General features: G+C 39.0%; 2 protein-coding genes across 7 annotated transcripts in view; both read left to right on the top strand.

The window, feature by feature from the left end:
• Window positions 1–3978, top strand: part of PCLAF (PCNA clamp associated factor) — a 72768-nt gene extending 68790 nt beyond the window's left edge. The window contains exon 4 of the mRNA XM_079767795.1: window positions 3844–3978. Within this exon, the coding sequence (XP_079623921.1) occupies window positions 3844–3934 (91 nt within the window). The 3' untranslated portion in view covers window positions 3935–3978. The remainder of the gene's footprint in view (window positions 1–3843) is intronic.
• An 87-nt stretch (window positions 3979–4065) lies between these two features.
• CSNK1G1 (casein kinase 1 gamma 1) overlaps window positions 4066–14360 on the top strand; it is a gene marked incomplete at its 5' end in the record, with an annotated part of 95925 nt that continues 85630 nt past the window's right edge. For all 6 annotated transcript variants that reach the window (XM_079767792.1, XM_079767793.1, XM_079767790.1 and 3 more), the window contains 2 exons: window positions 4066–4246; window positions 11607–11647. In XM_079767792.1, the coding sequence (XP_079623918.1) occupies window positions 4066–4246; window positions 11607–11647 (222 nt within the window). The remainder of the gene's footprint in view (window positions 4247–11606; window positions 11648–14360) is intronic.

Genomic DNA, 14360 nt, shown 5'->3' with positions numbered 1-14360 from the left:
TAAAAATTCAAATATGTATCCATCATAACATTAGCGTGTTTAAGAAATTAGTAACAAGTGATTGTAATAATTTATTCACCAGAAAAATGAAATAAACATCTATATATTGTATTGATATAATTTCTCTCCTTTACCCCCCTTTTTTTACTATTAAAAAAGGAAAAATAAGCATATAGTTTGTCTTTTATTGCTGTCCTTAGAAGCCATCTTTTAAAAATAAGGTTAAACTACAACTTACCTTACGTATTGTATTTGACCTGGTTCTTGAGCTATCTTTTTCATATGTTATCTGCTATTAACTGTAAATAAACTATTTAATAACCTTGTGAAATGGAATTCCTAACTAGCCTATGTCTTCATGGTATTGAATTTAAATGAAATAATACTAGCTTCCTGCTGGATGAATTCTAGGAGTTCTTAATGTAAATTAGGGCCCTGACCGGTTTGGCTCAGTGGATAGAGTGTCGGCCTGCAGACTCAGGGGTCCCAGGTTCGATTCCGGTCAAGGGCATGTGCCTTGGTTGCGGGCGCATCCCCGGTGGGGAGTGTGCAGGAGGCAGCTGATCGGTGTTTCTCTCTCATCGATGTTTCTGACTCTATCCCTCTCCCTTCCTCTCTGTAAAAAATCAATAAAATATATATTTTTTAAAAAAGTAAATTAGGGTTCTCTTTACTTTTATTATTTGATATAAAATATTTGGTTATGTCACTGGCAGTCTTTTTTTCTATTAAGCAAGAGTATCATAATTATTTATTTGGTACCAATTATGTGCAAGAAACTTAAGGAGATATGACAAGATCTTTAATTTCAAAGGCTTAATATCAAACTGACTTTTAAAATACATACCAATATAATCTGGTATATGGTAGGTGGCAAATGAGTGGTATAGATAGTGGTGCTTCAAGTGTTATTGATGAATTGGTTATTAAAGGTTTCACAAAGGATGTAGGATATGAGTCAGGCCTAAACAGGACAGAAGAGTTAAGAGGCCATTCTAGGTATAAGGGCTAAGAATGGATGTTCCTTGTACTATCTTTTTAAAACATGGATTTAAGTAAGGAGTTGATATTGAAGGGACTCAATTGATAAGCTAAAGAGTTTGTAATTGGAAAGTAGAAAATAGATTTTAGCAGTGGATGGTGATTAAGAAATAGGATTATAGTCTAGCTGGTGTTGCTCAGTGGTTGAGCATCTGCCTATGAACCAGAAGGTCACCGGTTTGATATCTAGTCAGGGCACATGCCTGGGTTGTGGCTCAATCCCCAGTAGAGGGCATGCAGGAGGCAACTGATCAATGTTTCTCTCCCTCCCTAGCCGGTTTGACTCAGTGGACTAAAGGACTGTGGACTGAAGGATCCTGGGTTCGATTCCAGTTGAGGGCACATGCCCAGGTTGCAGGCTCTATCCCCAGTGGGGGGTGTGCAAGAGGCAGCCAATAAATGATTCTCATTGATGTTTCTATCTCTCCCTCTCCCTTCCTTTCTGAAATCAATAAAAAATATATTTTAAAAAAATGTTTCTCTCTAATTGATGTTCCTATCCCTCTCCCTTCCTTGTAAAATCGATAAAAACATTTTTTAAACTGATTTTTTGAGAGAGAGAAACATCGATGTGAGAGAAAAACATCAATCGGCTGCCTCCCGCACAGTCCTTTCTGGGGATTGAGCCCACAACCCTGGCCTGTGCCCTGACCAGGACTCAGACCAGCAACCTATTGGTGCATAGACTATGCCCAACCAACTGAGCCACACCGGCCAGGGAAATAAAAACATATTATAAAAAAAAGAAAAGAAATAGGATTATTAAAATTTCTGTTGTTCAATTAGTTTTCCTCCTTAAATCAGAGGCACCACATAAAGTTGTATTGACTATCTTTCATTAACGCATTAAGCGCCTAGCCTGTTTTGTCTTCCGGACGGAAAGTATAGTGTCAATCACCGGTGACTGACAGGGCGCTTAATGTGTTAAGTATGGATTAGAATGTACTAATATCCTATGCATAAGTTAGAAAATTGATACATATTTTTCAATATATTTTTATTGATTTCAGAGAGGAAGGGAGAGGGAGGGAGAGATGGAAACATCAATGATGAAAGAGACTCATTGATTGGCTGCCTCTTGCACGTCCCCTACTGGGGATTGAGCCCACAACCCAGGCATGTGCCCTTGACTGGAATCGAACCCAGGACCCTTGGGTCCACAGGCCAATGCTCTATCCACTGAGCTAAACCAGCTAGGGCAGAAAGTCGATATCTTAAATGTTGAGTTTTTGCCGTATTTGTGGGAAATAAAGTTATTGTTCTGGTCTACAAGCAGGTGTTACAATTATCCTTTTCCCAGCTGAAGGCACTTTTTGGCTTTCTGCAGGTTTCTAACCTTGTGTGCTGTGTTTTTCTAATGCATACATGCAAGTGTACATGGAAAAGGAGAGCTGTGGGTGATTACTCCACATAATGTTACACAAGTCTCAGTGTAATGGAGAAAATTAATGACAAGCATTATAAAAATAACCTCCATTTGTTAGAAAAGTAGAATGAACACAAATAAGATATGAAGAGCAAAAGACAAGGTAGTTTTCCAAATTTTATAAATGGGACTATTATGTGAGTGATAATTTATGAAAATTTGGGAGTTAGTTGAATGCTCAAAATTGTTTGGATAGGCTGACATACTTTTTCTGTCTTCAAAATTTTTTATAGTATAAGGGAAGAAAGTATAGCCTGACAGTTTCTCATAGAGACACACTCCTACCAGTTAAGATGAGACTATCTAAATAAGACATCTTAAATTGTATTTCCATTTTACTAATATTATTTGAGGAACTTTGGGTAAATAAAAATAATTGGAGAATATTAGATACAATTGAAAATATGAAAAGAATGAGGAAAAATATAAATTCCTAATGTTGCTCATGTAGAAAATGCAGTAATTGCTGACCTCATCACCCTGATCTTTTTGCCTTAATTTGCTTTATTGCATGTATAACCATGCAGCTCTTTTCTTCTTTAAAGTTTTAAGGAAAATATTTAATGAAAGTGAAGCATAACTATGTGTTTAGTGGTAAGAATATTTTTTTTGTTGTTAAGGATATTCACGTGGATTATAAAAAATAGCATTAAAATTACCTCATTGTATACTTTTGTTTTGAGCTTAGTCGAGAATTCCCACAGGGATGAGGTTTGTTTAAGACTTTGTTTCTCAGCTTTATTTTCACTTTGGATTTGTGCACAGGATTAGTTTCAGGTACTTTGTCTTTGTATACTTAGTCCACAGTGAAACTAGACCAAAAGTTGAGCTTTCCAAAGTTTTAGTCTGGGACTGCTTAGTACTACTAGGGTTTTGAAAAGTCCTTTATAGAAGAAGTCTCTGTCATTCAGTAGCTTGTCTTGAATTGTGTGATTGCTGTCAGTGCTTGATAAATGGTGGGGTTGGAGGAGGGCGAGAGTGAGTAACCTCATTTTTGATAGGTTCTGTCCAAATTAAAAGGAAGAGCTTTTGTACTCAGTTTATTTAACTAGGTTTAACCCTCCCATATCTTTCTGTTAGCTAGTGATAAAAAAGCTAACAAATAACTTTCTTTTGGGTCATATGTATAGTATTAGAAGAGAGCCTTTTATATTAAAGGCTTGTGTGTTCCCTTAGCTGCCATGGTGAACAGCCTACTGAGCTTATGTTACCTGATGAATAACTAGTCCAGATGGCTAAACTGTTGGAAGATATAAAACCAAAGCCAGTTTCAGGAAACTACCCACTTGGCTCATTTTTGGGTAAGATCCATTGTGGTAACTTTCTCAATTTGTTTTAAAATTTAATTTTTAACTGTTTTCTTGATTTTTACCTAGGTTACAAAATATCCTTCTATGCTCGAGACCTACAGACTACATGTCCTACAAGAACGATCCAATGGTTTTTCATCCCTTGAAGATACATTAGAAGCATAAATATGGTGCCAAAAGAACTTTCTACCTTTCTCTGACTACGGTTCATTTGGACATACTTTTGTATTGAAGAGAGGTATATAGCCTGAGGCTATTCATTGTGGAGAGACTCTGTCGTGTAGGATAATGGACCATCCTAGTAGGGAGAAGGATGAAAGACAACGGACCACTAAACCCATGGCACAAAGGAGTACACACTGTTCCCGACCGTCTGGCTCCTCAACATCCTCTGGGGTTCTTATGGTGGGACCCAACTTCAGGGTTGGCAAGAAGATAGGGTGTGGGAACTTCGGAGAGCTCAGATTAGGTAAGAACTTGGTTATGTCCGTGGCTTCCACTAACTACAGCAGTAGCTATAATAAGCAGTGGTGTCTTTCACAGCAAGTGGTTTATAATTTTATGGGAAATTCTCTTAATTAAGAATTCTCTTAAGAACTAAAGAATTTGTGAATGGGATAGTCATTATCAGTTTATAATTGTTATGCAAGGTTCATGTCTATGTGTATAAGCTTTTACATTTTCCACCAATATTTTGATGTAGGGAGCTCTGTATACAGATAAATAATAAAATGAAGATTCTGGTTTAGTTGGCCTAAAAGTTAGAGCCCTAAATGCTATCTTTCTAACAGACTTTCAGGTACTTTAGATGCTGCTGGCCCTGGAACCCCACACCTTGAGAAGGGAGTAAGGTCTTGTTTTATTTCAGACCTTGCCCTTGATAAGGCAATAATACCCAAATTTAATCTTCAACGATATATATATGTGTGTGTGTGTGTGTGTGTGTGTGTGTGTGTGTGTGTGTGTGTATCTTGTTGAGAAAGGCTTTCCAACTGATACTATGCATTTCTTTCTGGAAGTCCCAGCATTAGGATTGGGCTAAAATTTCAGGGAGAAATTATGCAAATGTTTTTTTCCCAACCAAGGAAATTGATTTTTTTTTTAAAAACCTCACATGAGGATATGTTTTTCATTGATTTTAAGGGAGGGAGGGGAGGAGGGAGGGAGAGAGACACATCAATGTGAGATAGAAACATCAATAGGTTGCCTCATGCACGTGTCCCAGTTGGGGATTGAACCTGTAATAGGGTATGTGCCCTGACCTGGAATCGAACCAGTAACCCTTCAGTGCAGGGGACGATGCTTTAACCATTGAGCAACACTGTCCAGGGTATGCGGAAATGCATTTTTTAATTTAAAGTATAAATTTATGAGTGAGATGATGACTAATGACAAAATCGACCAGTTTGAAGTTGTGAAATTGGAAAGAGGGTATATTGGCTGTTTATTTATAATTCACCTCCTAGGTGAATGAAGAAGAGAAAATGAAAGATCTTATGAAGTTGGACATCAGCTTCAAGAATGAAGAGGTCCCCTTTTAGGCTAAAGTGTTTTCCTTTTCTTCATAAACATTGAGGCTATGACTTATTATGAAGACCCCTTATAGGAGACTTTGGCTCTTGGGGGAATACAGTCAAACCTTTCTCCAACGTCTATCTCAAACAATTCGCTTCTTGACCCGACAACCCTTTCATGCTGATACCTGTCACACATCTCTCAGGCAACGAAGGAGAAAATGCGAGATATGAGTCAGTTTACTGCTGTTAACATTTCAGGATATTGTGCTGTGAATATTTTCATGTATTTTTTGCTTTTTTCTACTGCTTATTATTATTAAATTTTCATTTTTTACTGTATATTCCATTTCCTTTTTGTTAAATTTTCATTTATATTTTATGTTCTTTTTGTTCTTAAAGTTTATTTATAGAAGAACAGTACATTAGACGTACTGTATATAAGAAAGGTTAAAACAGGAAATAATTTGGGGGTCTGGAACAAATTATTTCACTTTACATTATTCCTAATAGGAAAAAATGATTTGGTTTTCAAACAAATCACTTCTCGAACAGCCTTTGGAATGAATTAAGTTCAAGAACTGAGGTTCCATTATTCTAATACATGCAAGAAAACGGATGAATCACAGAAGTAATGTTAAGCAAAAGAAGGCAGGCACAAAAGAGTGGTTTATTATATAATTACCTACATTCGTAGATATTTTAAATAGGCCAAACTAATTTCTTGCGATTACAATCAAAATAGATTATTTTGGGTGGCGATGGATGAGGGTTATTGATTGAGAAGAGGCACAAGAAAACTTACTATGGTGCTGAAAATGTTCTCTCCCAAGATAGTTACATGGTTATGTGTATGGATATGTAAAAATTCACTGAGCTGGTGCACTTAAGGTTTGTGCACTTTACTTCATGTTAGTTACACCTCAATAATAAAGAAAAATAAGTGTTAAAAATTATTTTAAAGGTATATCATTTGTACAAGAGGATTAAAGTTTGATTTTAGATATTAAGAGTATGTGTCAGTGATCCTTATACAGCTTTTCACCTGTTCCTCAGGAGGAGCTGCTTCCCAATTACTGAAGGGTCCCGGATTCGATTCCGGTCAAGGGTATGTGCCTTGGTTGCAGGCTCAATCCCCGGCCCTGGTCGGGGTGTGCGGGAGGCAACCATTCGGTGTGTCTCTCTCACACCGATGTTTCTCTCTCTCTGTCTCTCCCCCTCCCCCTCTCTCTAAAAATCAAATTCTCAGGTGAGGATTTAAAAAAAAAATGGTTTCTTGATTTAACTACTAATTGCCTCAAGTTCTTTGGTTGGATTTTAATTTTTATAAGTTCTAGGTAGTAACTTATAAATGTACTACTTTCACTTTAGGGCAAGATAATGTGACAGCTAGAGATCTAACTAAAACTGAGAACCCGAGGCTGTATGTCCCTTTATCCGTGTGACTGAGACTGAGACACTGGTTCTTTGAAATAGTGCTGTGTCTGATGAAGCTTATGGTAAATGTTGTCTCTGAGGTGACTACTGAAACAGGAAGTCTTCATGTAGTGGTTTTTATGGGCAGCATCACATCCAGGACTGCTGTTTCAAATGGGCTGAGTTTAGGTGTAAACTCAGTGTTTATAAGCTCCAAAAACTACTATGTAATGGGTTTTGTTTTTTTCCATCAACACTAAAAGAACCCATAGCTAAAAGCTTTGGGATTGTGCCATCTCATCAATGGTACTTCTTACCCGTTAAACTGCCTGCCTCTCTCTCATATATCAGATATATCAATATTTAGCTAGAGCAGTCATTCATTTTAAATGGGCAGAATTTTAACTCTATGTAATTAAGTTCTTCCAGAGCAAATGTTTGAGTACTATCACTCAGGATAGTGGTTGAGTGATTGTCTAGCTTTCCACATATGGCAGCATTTTGTGTTGTCCTGTTTGGTCTAAATCAGTGGTCGGCAAACCGCGGCTCGAGAGCCACATGCAGCTCTTTGGCCCCTTGAGTGTGGCTCTTCCACAAAATACCACGTGCGGGCGTGCACGTACAGTGCAATTGAAACTTCGTGGCCCATGCACAGAAGTCGGTTTTCGGCTCTCAAAAGAAATTTCAATCATTGTACTGTTGATATTTGGCTCTGTTGACTAATGAGTTTGCCGACCACTGGTCTAAATGATGTTTCCTGACAAAGGAATTCATTAGAGTAATGCATAGCTCAAGAGAATTATCCAGTCACCTCCAGTGCCTCTTAGGTGTAAGGATAATTGCTTTGTCAGAGGGTGACATGTGTTCAGTTCTTTGATGCCCTCAGAGAAAAAAAGCAAATGTAAGCAAGCTAGCAATTTGTGATATATCAGCCATCATGTTTGGTGTTACAGAGGCTGTTTCGTATTATACTTCTGTGATTATATTCTTTTATACAGATACTAGAGGCCCGGTGCACGAAATTCGTGCATGGGGGTGTGTGTCCTTCAGCCCAGCCTGCACCCTCTCCAATCTGGGACCCCTCGAGGGATGTCTGACTGCCCGTTTAGGCCCGATCCTGGTGGGATCGGGCCTAAACGGGCAGTCGGATATCCCTCTCACAATCCAGGACTGCTGGCTCCCAACTGCTTGCCTGCCTGCCTTCCTGATTGCAAGCCTGGGTCCCCCCCAACTGCCCTTCCCTGCAGGCCCAGTCGCCCCCAACTTCCCTCCTCTGCCGGCCTGGTCACCCCTAACTGCCCTCCCCTGCTGGCCATCTTGTGGTGGCCATCTTGTGTCCACATGGGGGCAGCCATCTTGTGTGTTGGAGTGACAGTCAATTTGCATATTACTCTTTTATTAGATAGGAGGATGAAAATTGAAGATGAGGGGCATTTCAAAGTCAGTCTATTATTTTTAGGTTTCATGAGAACTTGGAGGAAGGCATCCTGGTGGAATGGAATGACCATTGCCTACTCTCTTGGTTCTCTTTCTGTTCTCCACTGATTGAACATAATTTTTGACCTTTCTCTTTTCCTTATCCCTCATGTTTACATGTGGTTAGATTTTTCTTCAAAATGCCTTCTGGCCAGGTAGCTTAGTTGGTTAGAGCATTGTCCCAATATGCCAAGGTTGCAGGTTCGATACCGAGTCAGGGCACATACAAGAAGCAACCAATGCATGCATAAGTAAGTGGAACAACAAAATGCCTTGATTATAAATCCTGTTTTTAAGTCATTCTCTTTCAGAAAGCATTGTCTCATACCTACAAAAATGGAAGTAATAAAAATTAGACTTATCTATCATCTTGCAGTTTACAAAGTACTTTCATATAGTCTAACTCATGTAATTTTCATAATGACACTGTATGTGGTAGATATCATTTAAATGTTCTGCTATAAAAACTTCCTATTTATTTTACTTGTAGGTATCCTCTCTTTTACCTTATTACACTGGGTCCAGATGAGTACTTTAAAAACACAACTTTTACCATTATGCTTCTCCTCTTAGCTAACGAGATCTTCGGTGGTTTCACAGCATGTTGAATAATAAAATCGAAAGTCCTATATTTGCATTTAGAATTATCTATAATTTGATAACCAGTCTTCTTTTTTTATTGCCTTGGAACTTTCTCAGAAGAACCTTCTTTGTATATCAAATCAGTTTGGTTCGCTTCAGCAAACATCTGTTACCTATTATATATCAGATACTATTTTATTGCTAGGGATAAAAAGATTAGTTGAACATTCTTCTTGTTCTTAGGAAATTTGTGTCTAATGGAGGTAGAAAGATATATGCATAGCTAATTGTAATATATGTGGAAGATTATGGAACTGGGCGCTGCCTCCGTTCATTTATTTATTTCAGAGAGGAAGGGAGAGGGAGAGAGGGATAGAAACATCAATGATGAGAATCATTGATTGGCTGCCTCCTGCATGCCCCCCACTGGGGATTAAGCCTGCAACCCAGGCATGTGCCCTTGGCTAGAATCGAACCTGGGACCCTTCAGTCAGCCGGCCAACTCTCTTATCCACTGAGCCAAACCAGTCAGGAGTCACTTCTTTATAAAGTGTATTTAGAAAAGGGATATTTTAAAGGAACCAAAAAAAATGAGAGAATAGATAAAAACAGATGAGAAATGTTAACAAAATTTGGGAAGCTGGAAAGCAGATAGCTAAGTGGTAGCTGATGTAGCAGTCCAGAGAAAGCTGAATGATTAAAAGGGTAGGCCAGTTTGTAACATAAAATACACCAGATAGGCTCAAGAATTGGAGACATTAGAAACTTCAGAAGGTTGGGATGCAAAAGGAGCCAAAAATAGGAAGCATAGTTGCAAGTCTTTATGTGAAGCAGTTGGATAACTAAACCTTTTCCTTCCTGGCATCACCTCCCCCTGCAGCTTCCCTTTCCCATCCTCACGGGAGATGGAAGGTTTACACTGTTGAAGGTGAACTACACTGAAAACTGGCCTTCTTGGCTGAACCTGGGGAAAATGAGAAAAAGTTACCCACTGATTAGTGAGAAACCCTCTCCCCCCCAGACTCTGGAAGAAACAAATCCAAAGTGCCTGGGGTTTCTTTGAACACTTTCTCCTCAAAAGAAATATGTGTATAATTTCTATAATATAGTAAAGTTGTTTTATTGTGACTAAACCATTTTCAGCCTATACCATCTACTTCTCATTTTTTGTTAGATTGCTCATGTAGTTTCTTCTCCTGAGATGCCTTTTTACCTTCTTCAACTTAAAATCCTTTTAATTTTTTTACTCTTGGGGTAGGTGGCTAGAAGGAACTGCTTGGGACTCTAGCAGCCCTTTGTCTCACTCAGCCACAATCCCCACTGTGTTTTTTGTTTTGTTTTGTTTGTTTGTTTTGTATGTGTGTTTATTGATTTGAGAGAGCGAGAAACATCGATTTGTTGTTCCATTTAGTTGTATATTCATTGATTGTTTCCTGTATATGCGCTGACTGAATATCGAACCCACAACCTTGGAATATAGGGACAGTAATCTAACCAACTCAGCTACCCAGCCAGGCTAATCCCTGCTGGTTTTTACAGCCAGAAGTTACAGGGACTTCTCTTTCTGGCACTAGAACCCTGGGTTGGGACCCCTCCCTCCTCAGGGGTGACTTCCACAGCTGAGATATTTATCCTGATTTTTATCTGCCACATGTTTGTTTGGTATACCAACCCGTTCCATGTCTTTGCCTTTCCTACCAGTCTGGATGTGGCTTCTTTATATCCTTAGTTGTAGGGCTTCCACTCAGCTAATTTCAAGTGGTTCTGAGTGATGGTTGTTCTGTAGTTTAATTATAATTTTGATGTCTATACAAGTAACTTTTAATCAGTTAAGGTTTGGGGTGTCTGAGATGTGTAGAGCATGGTCTTAAGCACCATAGGACATTGACAGAATTCTTAGATAAAATCTCTACTCCGCAAGGTATTTGTAGTCTAGCTGACTGAGATAGTACAAATAAATAAGAAGCAATGTAAAATCCAGTGCAGTGACTATATATTGTATACAAAACACTAGGGAGGAATTAAAGCTTTCAAGAATCAATGGGGTTAGGGAGGTGAAGGTAGCTAAGTACCCAGCATGTAATATGGGCTCACTCAGTGATAGTTATTGCTCTTATCCTCATTCTCACTGCCAAATTCCTATTCTAAATGTTTAGGAAAATATTGATTTTATTTATACAAGCAGAGAGATTGAGAGGAAAAATTGTTATTATTTCAGGAAGAACTTTAAGATGTTTAAATGTTAGAGAGCTGCTTCCTGCACATAGTGAAAGATACAGAGCTAGAGTTTCTAGTGAAGGGTCAAAACAGCTTTGAGAATCATTTCCTTATATACAGTAGATAAGTTTTCCAAAAGGTGATTAGGACAATAGTTGGTTTTATTTCACACCGTTCTTTATACCAACTAATATTGACACTAAATACCATGATAAAAAATATAAAATACCCATTTGTCAGTGATTTGGAAAAATGAGGGTGTGTGTTTATTGTGCCAAGAGTTAAAATCTCTATATCTTTGAAATTCTGGATTTTTTTTTCTTGGTTAATCTCATGGTTTAATAGTTAGGGAATATTAAAAAAAAAAGTGCATATGTGAGAGAGATAAGTAGATTTTTAAAAATATTCTTGTCTCTAATTTAAATTTTCAAATTCTCAAGCTGTTTTTTGTTCTTGTCTCGCTGGGTCTTACCATCTTTATTTAGCTTTTCAGCTATAAATCATGTTTTATATATGTGAACAGCTTTGGGAATGTGACCTTTCTCATGACCCTGTAAGCTAAGATTTTGCTTTGTATTTCCAGGAATAAGTATCACTAAAACATACATTTTGCTTTTTTCCTAGGTAAAAATCTCTACACCAATGAATATGTAGCTATCAAACTGGTGAGTAGAATATATATTTGTACTAGGTGTATTTTGGTGCTCTCACCCTCATGTATATTTTTTTACAGTAAATAATTGTGAGCATTTACAAAAATACTCATTTTTTTTCTCTTGCATATGATCCCATAAAGTCATTTTCCTTCAACTATATATAGTGTTACAGTCATGAATCATTGTATACTATATAACATTAAATGATACTAAATATAGTTTAGCCATGATGAATCAAAAATAGTTAATAAAAATATTGCTGGAAGAAAAAAAGTCACTGCAAAACTAGTAATTTTTGTGAACTTTATACCTTTCACAGCACTATTTAAAAGATAAAATCAGCCCTAACCGGTTTGGCTCAGTGGATAGAGCGTCGGCCTGCAGACTGAAAAGTCCCAGGTTTGATTCCGGTCAAGGGCATATACCTTGGTTGCAGGCACATCCCCAGTTGGAGGTGTGCAAGAGGCAGCTGATTGATGTTTCTCTCTCATCGATGTTTCTAACTCTCTTTCCCTCTCCCTTCCTCTTTGTAAAAAAATCAATAAAATATATTTTTTTAAAAAAAAGATAAAATCATTTCCCCTGGCCAGTGTTACTTGGTTGAGCATTGTCCAAGGCATTGCAAGTTCACTAATTCAGTTCCCAGTCAGGGCACATACCCAGGTTGTGAGTTTGATCCCTAGTTGGGGTATGTGCAGGAGACAATCAATCAATGTTTCTCTCACATCAGTGTTTTTCTCTCCCTCCCTCCCTCACTTTCCCTTCCCTTCTCTCTCTAAAATCAGTAACAACATATTTTTTAAAAGATAAATTCATTTGAAAATTTTATCATTTTTGTGACTGATTCATTTTTAAAATTTAAGGTATTTATTAATATACTTAGTACAGAAATAAATTTGATCATCTAATCATTGTCTTCAAAAGCTGCCAAACATGAAAAGCACATCATGTGCTCAAATTTGAAGCAAAGAGAGGAGAACCAAGATGGCGGCATAGGTAAACGCTGATACTGCCTCCCACAACCACATCAAAATTACAATTAAAATACAGAACAACCATTATTCAGAACTGCCTGAAATCTGGCTGAATGGAAGTGCTACAACTAGAGAAGTAAAGAAGAAAACACATTGAGACTGGTAGGGGGGCAGAGGCGCTGACATGCGCTGGTCAGACACCCATGTGCAGCATTTTTTTTATTTGGGGGCGATATCTTGACTGCGGAGTCCTCCCATGAGGAGCAGGGGGTCCCATACCAGATCCCCAGCCAGGGTTCCAGAGCTTAGAAGAGGAGCCCCCATAACTTCAGGCTATAAAAATAAGCAGTTATTATGGCTGAGTGACACAGAGGCTGCTGGAGACCCAGGCAGTTCCTTTTAAAGGGCCGGCACATGAACTTACACGGTCCCGATCCCTCTGAGCTCCAGCTCTGGGTCAATAGCTTGGGGGGATCCAGGAACATAGGGGGACATACGGGGAGGAATGGGATTGTCTGGCATCAGAGTAAGATCTCAGGGACAGCTTTCTCCCAGCCATGGGTGCTCTCAAGGGTCATTGTTCCTATGCTGAGACCTCCCCTGTCACAGAGCTGACAGCCATATCTAAATTTCCATCAGCCTGGCTCACACTGTTTGTTCCTCCCTGGTGATTCCCTGAAACCTAGCCCCATTCAATTTGCAGCCTCACCCAAGCTATTTGCAGCAGCTTTCCCATTTGTATGGCCTGTCCTGGCTCAGGCTTCAGACTTTCCTAAAATCTCTCAAACAGCAAGCAGCTGGCGTCAGCAAGACCTGGCACTAGCAACAGCCTGCCTTGCTTCACAGCTTGGCCATGCCTGTGCACTTCTAAGCCCAACACAAGTAACAGCCACCTGCAGATCCCTCTGTAGCTCCTGACATGTGGGCCCCAGAGCCAGGCACCTGGTGGACAGCTTCAGACCATACCATATTAGAACTCTACATATCAATGAGCCAAACACTCAAGGGGCAGACTCAGTGAGCACCAAAGCCCTACTGAAGCAAGTCCTGCTCCACAGGGGTCTCTTCTGCAAAGCAGCTCTTCCACTATAGTCCAAGCTGGTCCTCACAGCCAATTGGTCTGGAGGTCAGCTCCTCCCAGTGATGCCAACAGCAATCAAGGCTCAACTACAGCAAGATTATGCACACAGCGCACACAGGGGCCCACCTAGAGTGCCCAACTCAGGTGTCTGAGGAGGCTGAGCCACTGCCCTACAGTACACCTACTACACAAGGCCACTCTGTCAGTTTCAGGAGACATAGCAGCACTATCCAGTACATAGAAACAAGCACAGGGAAGCAGCCAAAATGCGGAGACAAGAAACATGTCACAAATGAAAGAACAGAAGATATCTCCAGAAAAAAACTAAATGAAATGGAAGCAAACTATTAGATACAGAGTTCAAAACAATGGTTATAAGGATGCTCAAGGATTTTAATGAGAGTTTCAAGGGAGTTAGTGAGATTTTCAAGGATCTCAGTGAGAATTTTAAAGACATGAAAAAGGACCAGTCAGAAATTAAGCATATGCTAACTGAAATAAAGAATAATTTATAGGGATTCAACAGTAGAGGAGAGGATTCCGAGAACCAAATCGACGATTTCGAATATGAGGAAGAAAAAACAACCAATCAGCAGAGCAAAAAGAAAAAGGAATAAAAAAATATGAAGATAGTGTAAGGAGCCTCTGGGACAACTTTAAGCGTACC

The sequence above is a fragment of the Cnephaeus nilssonii genome (genome assembly GCF_951640355.1).
Source record: "Cnephaeus nilssonii genome assembly, chromosome: 4".
Lineage (NCBI taxonomy): Eukaryota > Metazoa > Chordata > Mammalia > Chiroptera > Vespertilionidae > Cnephaeus > Cnephaeus nilssonii.
This window is presented reverse-complemented; position numbering and strand designations above follow the sequence as displayed.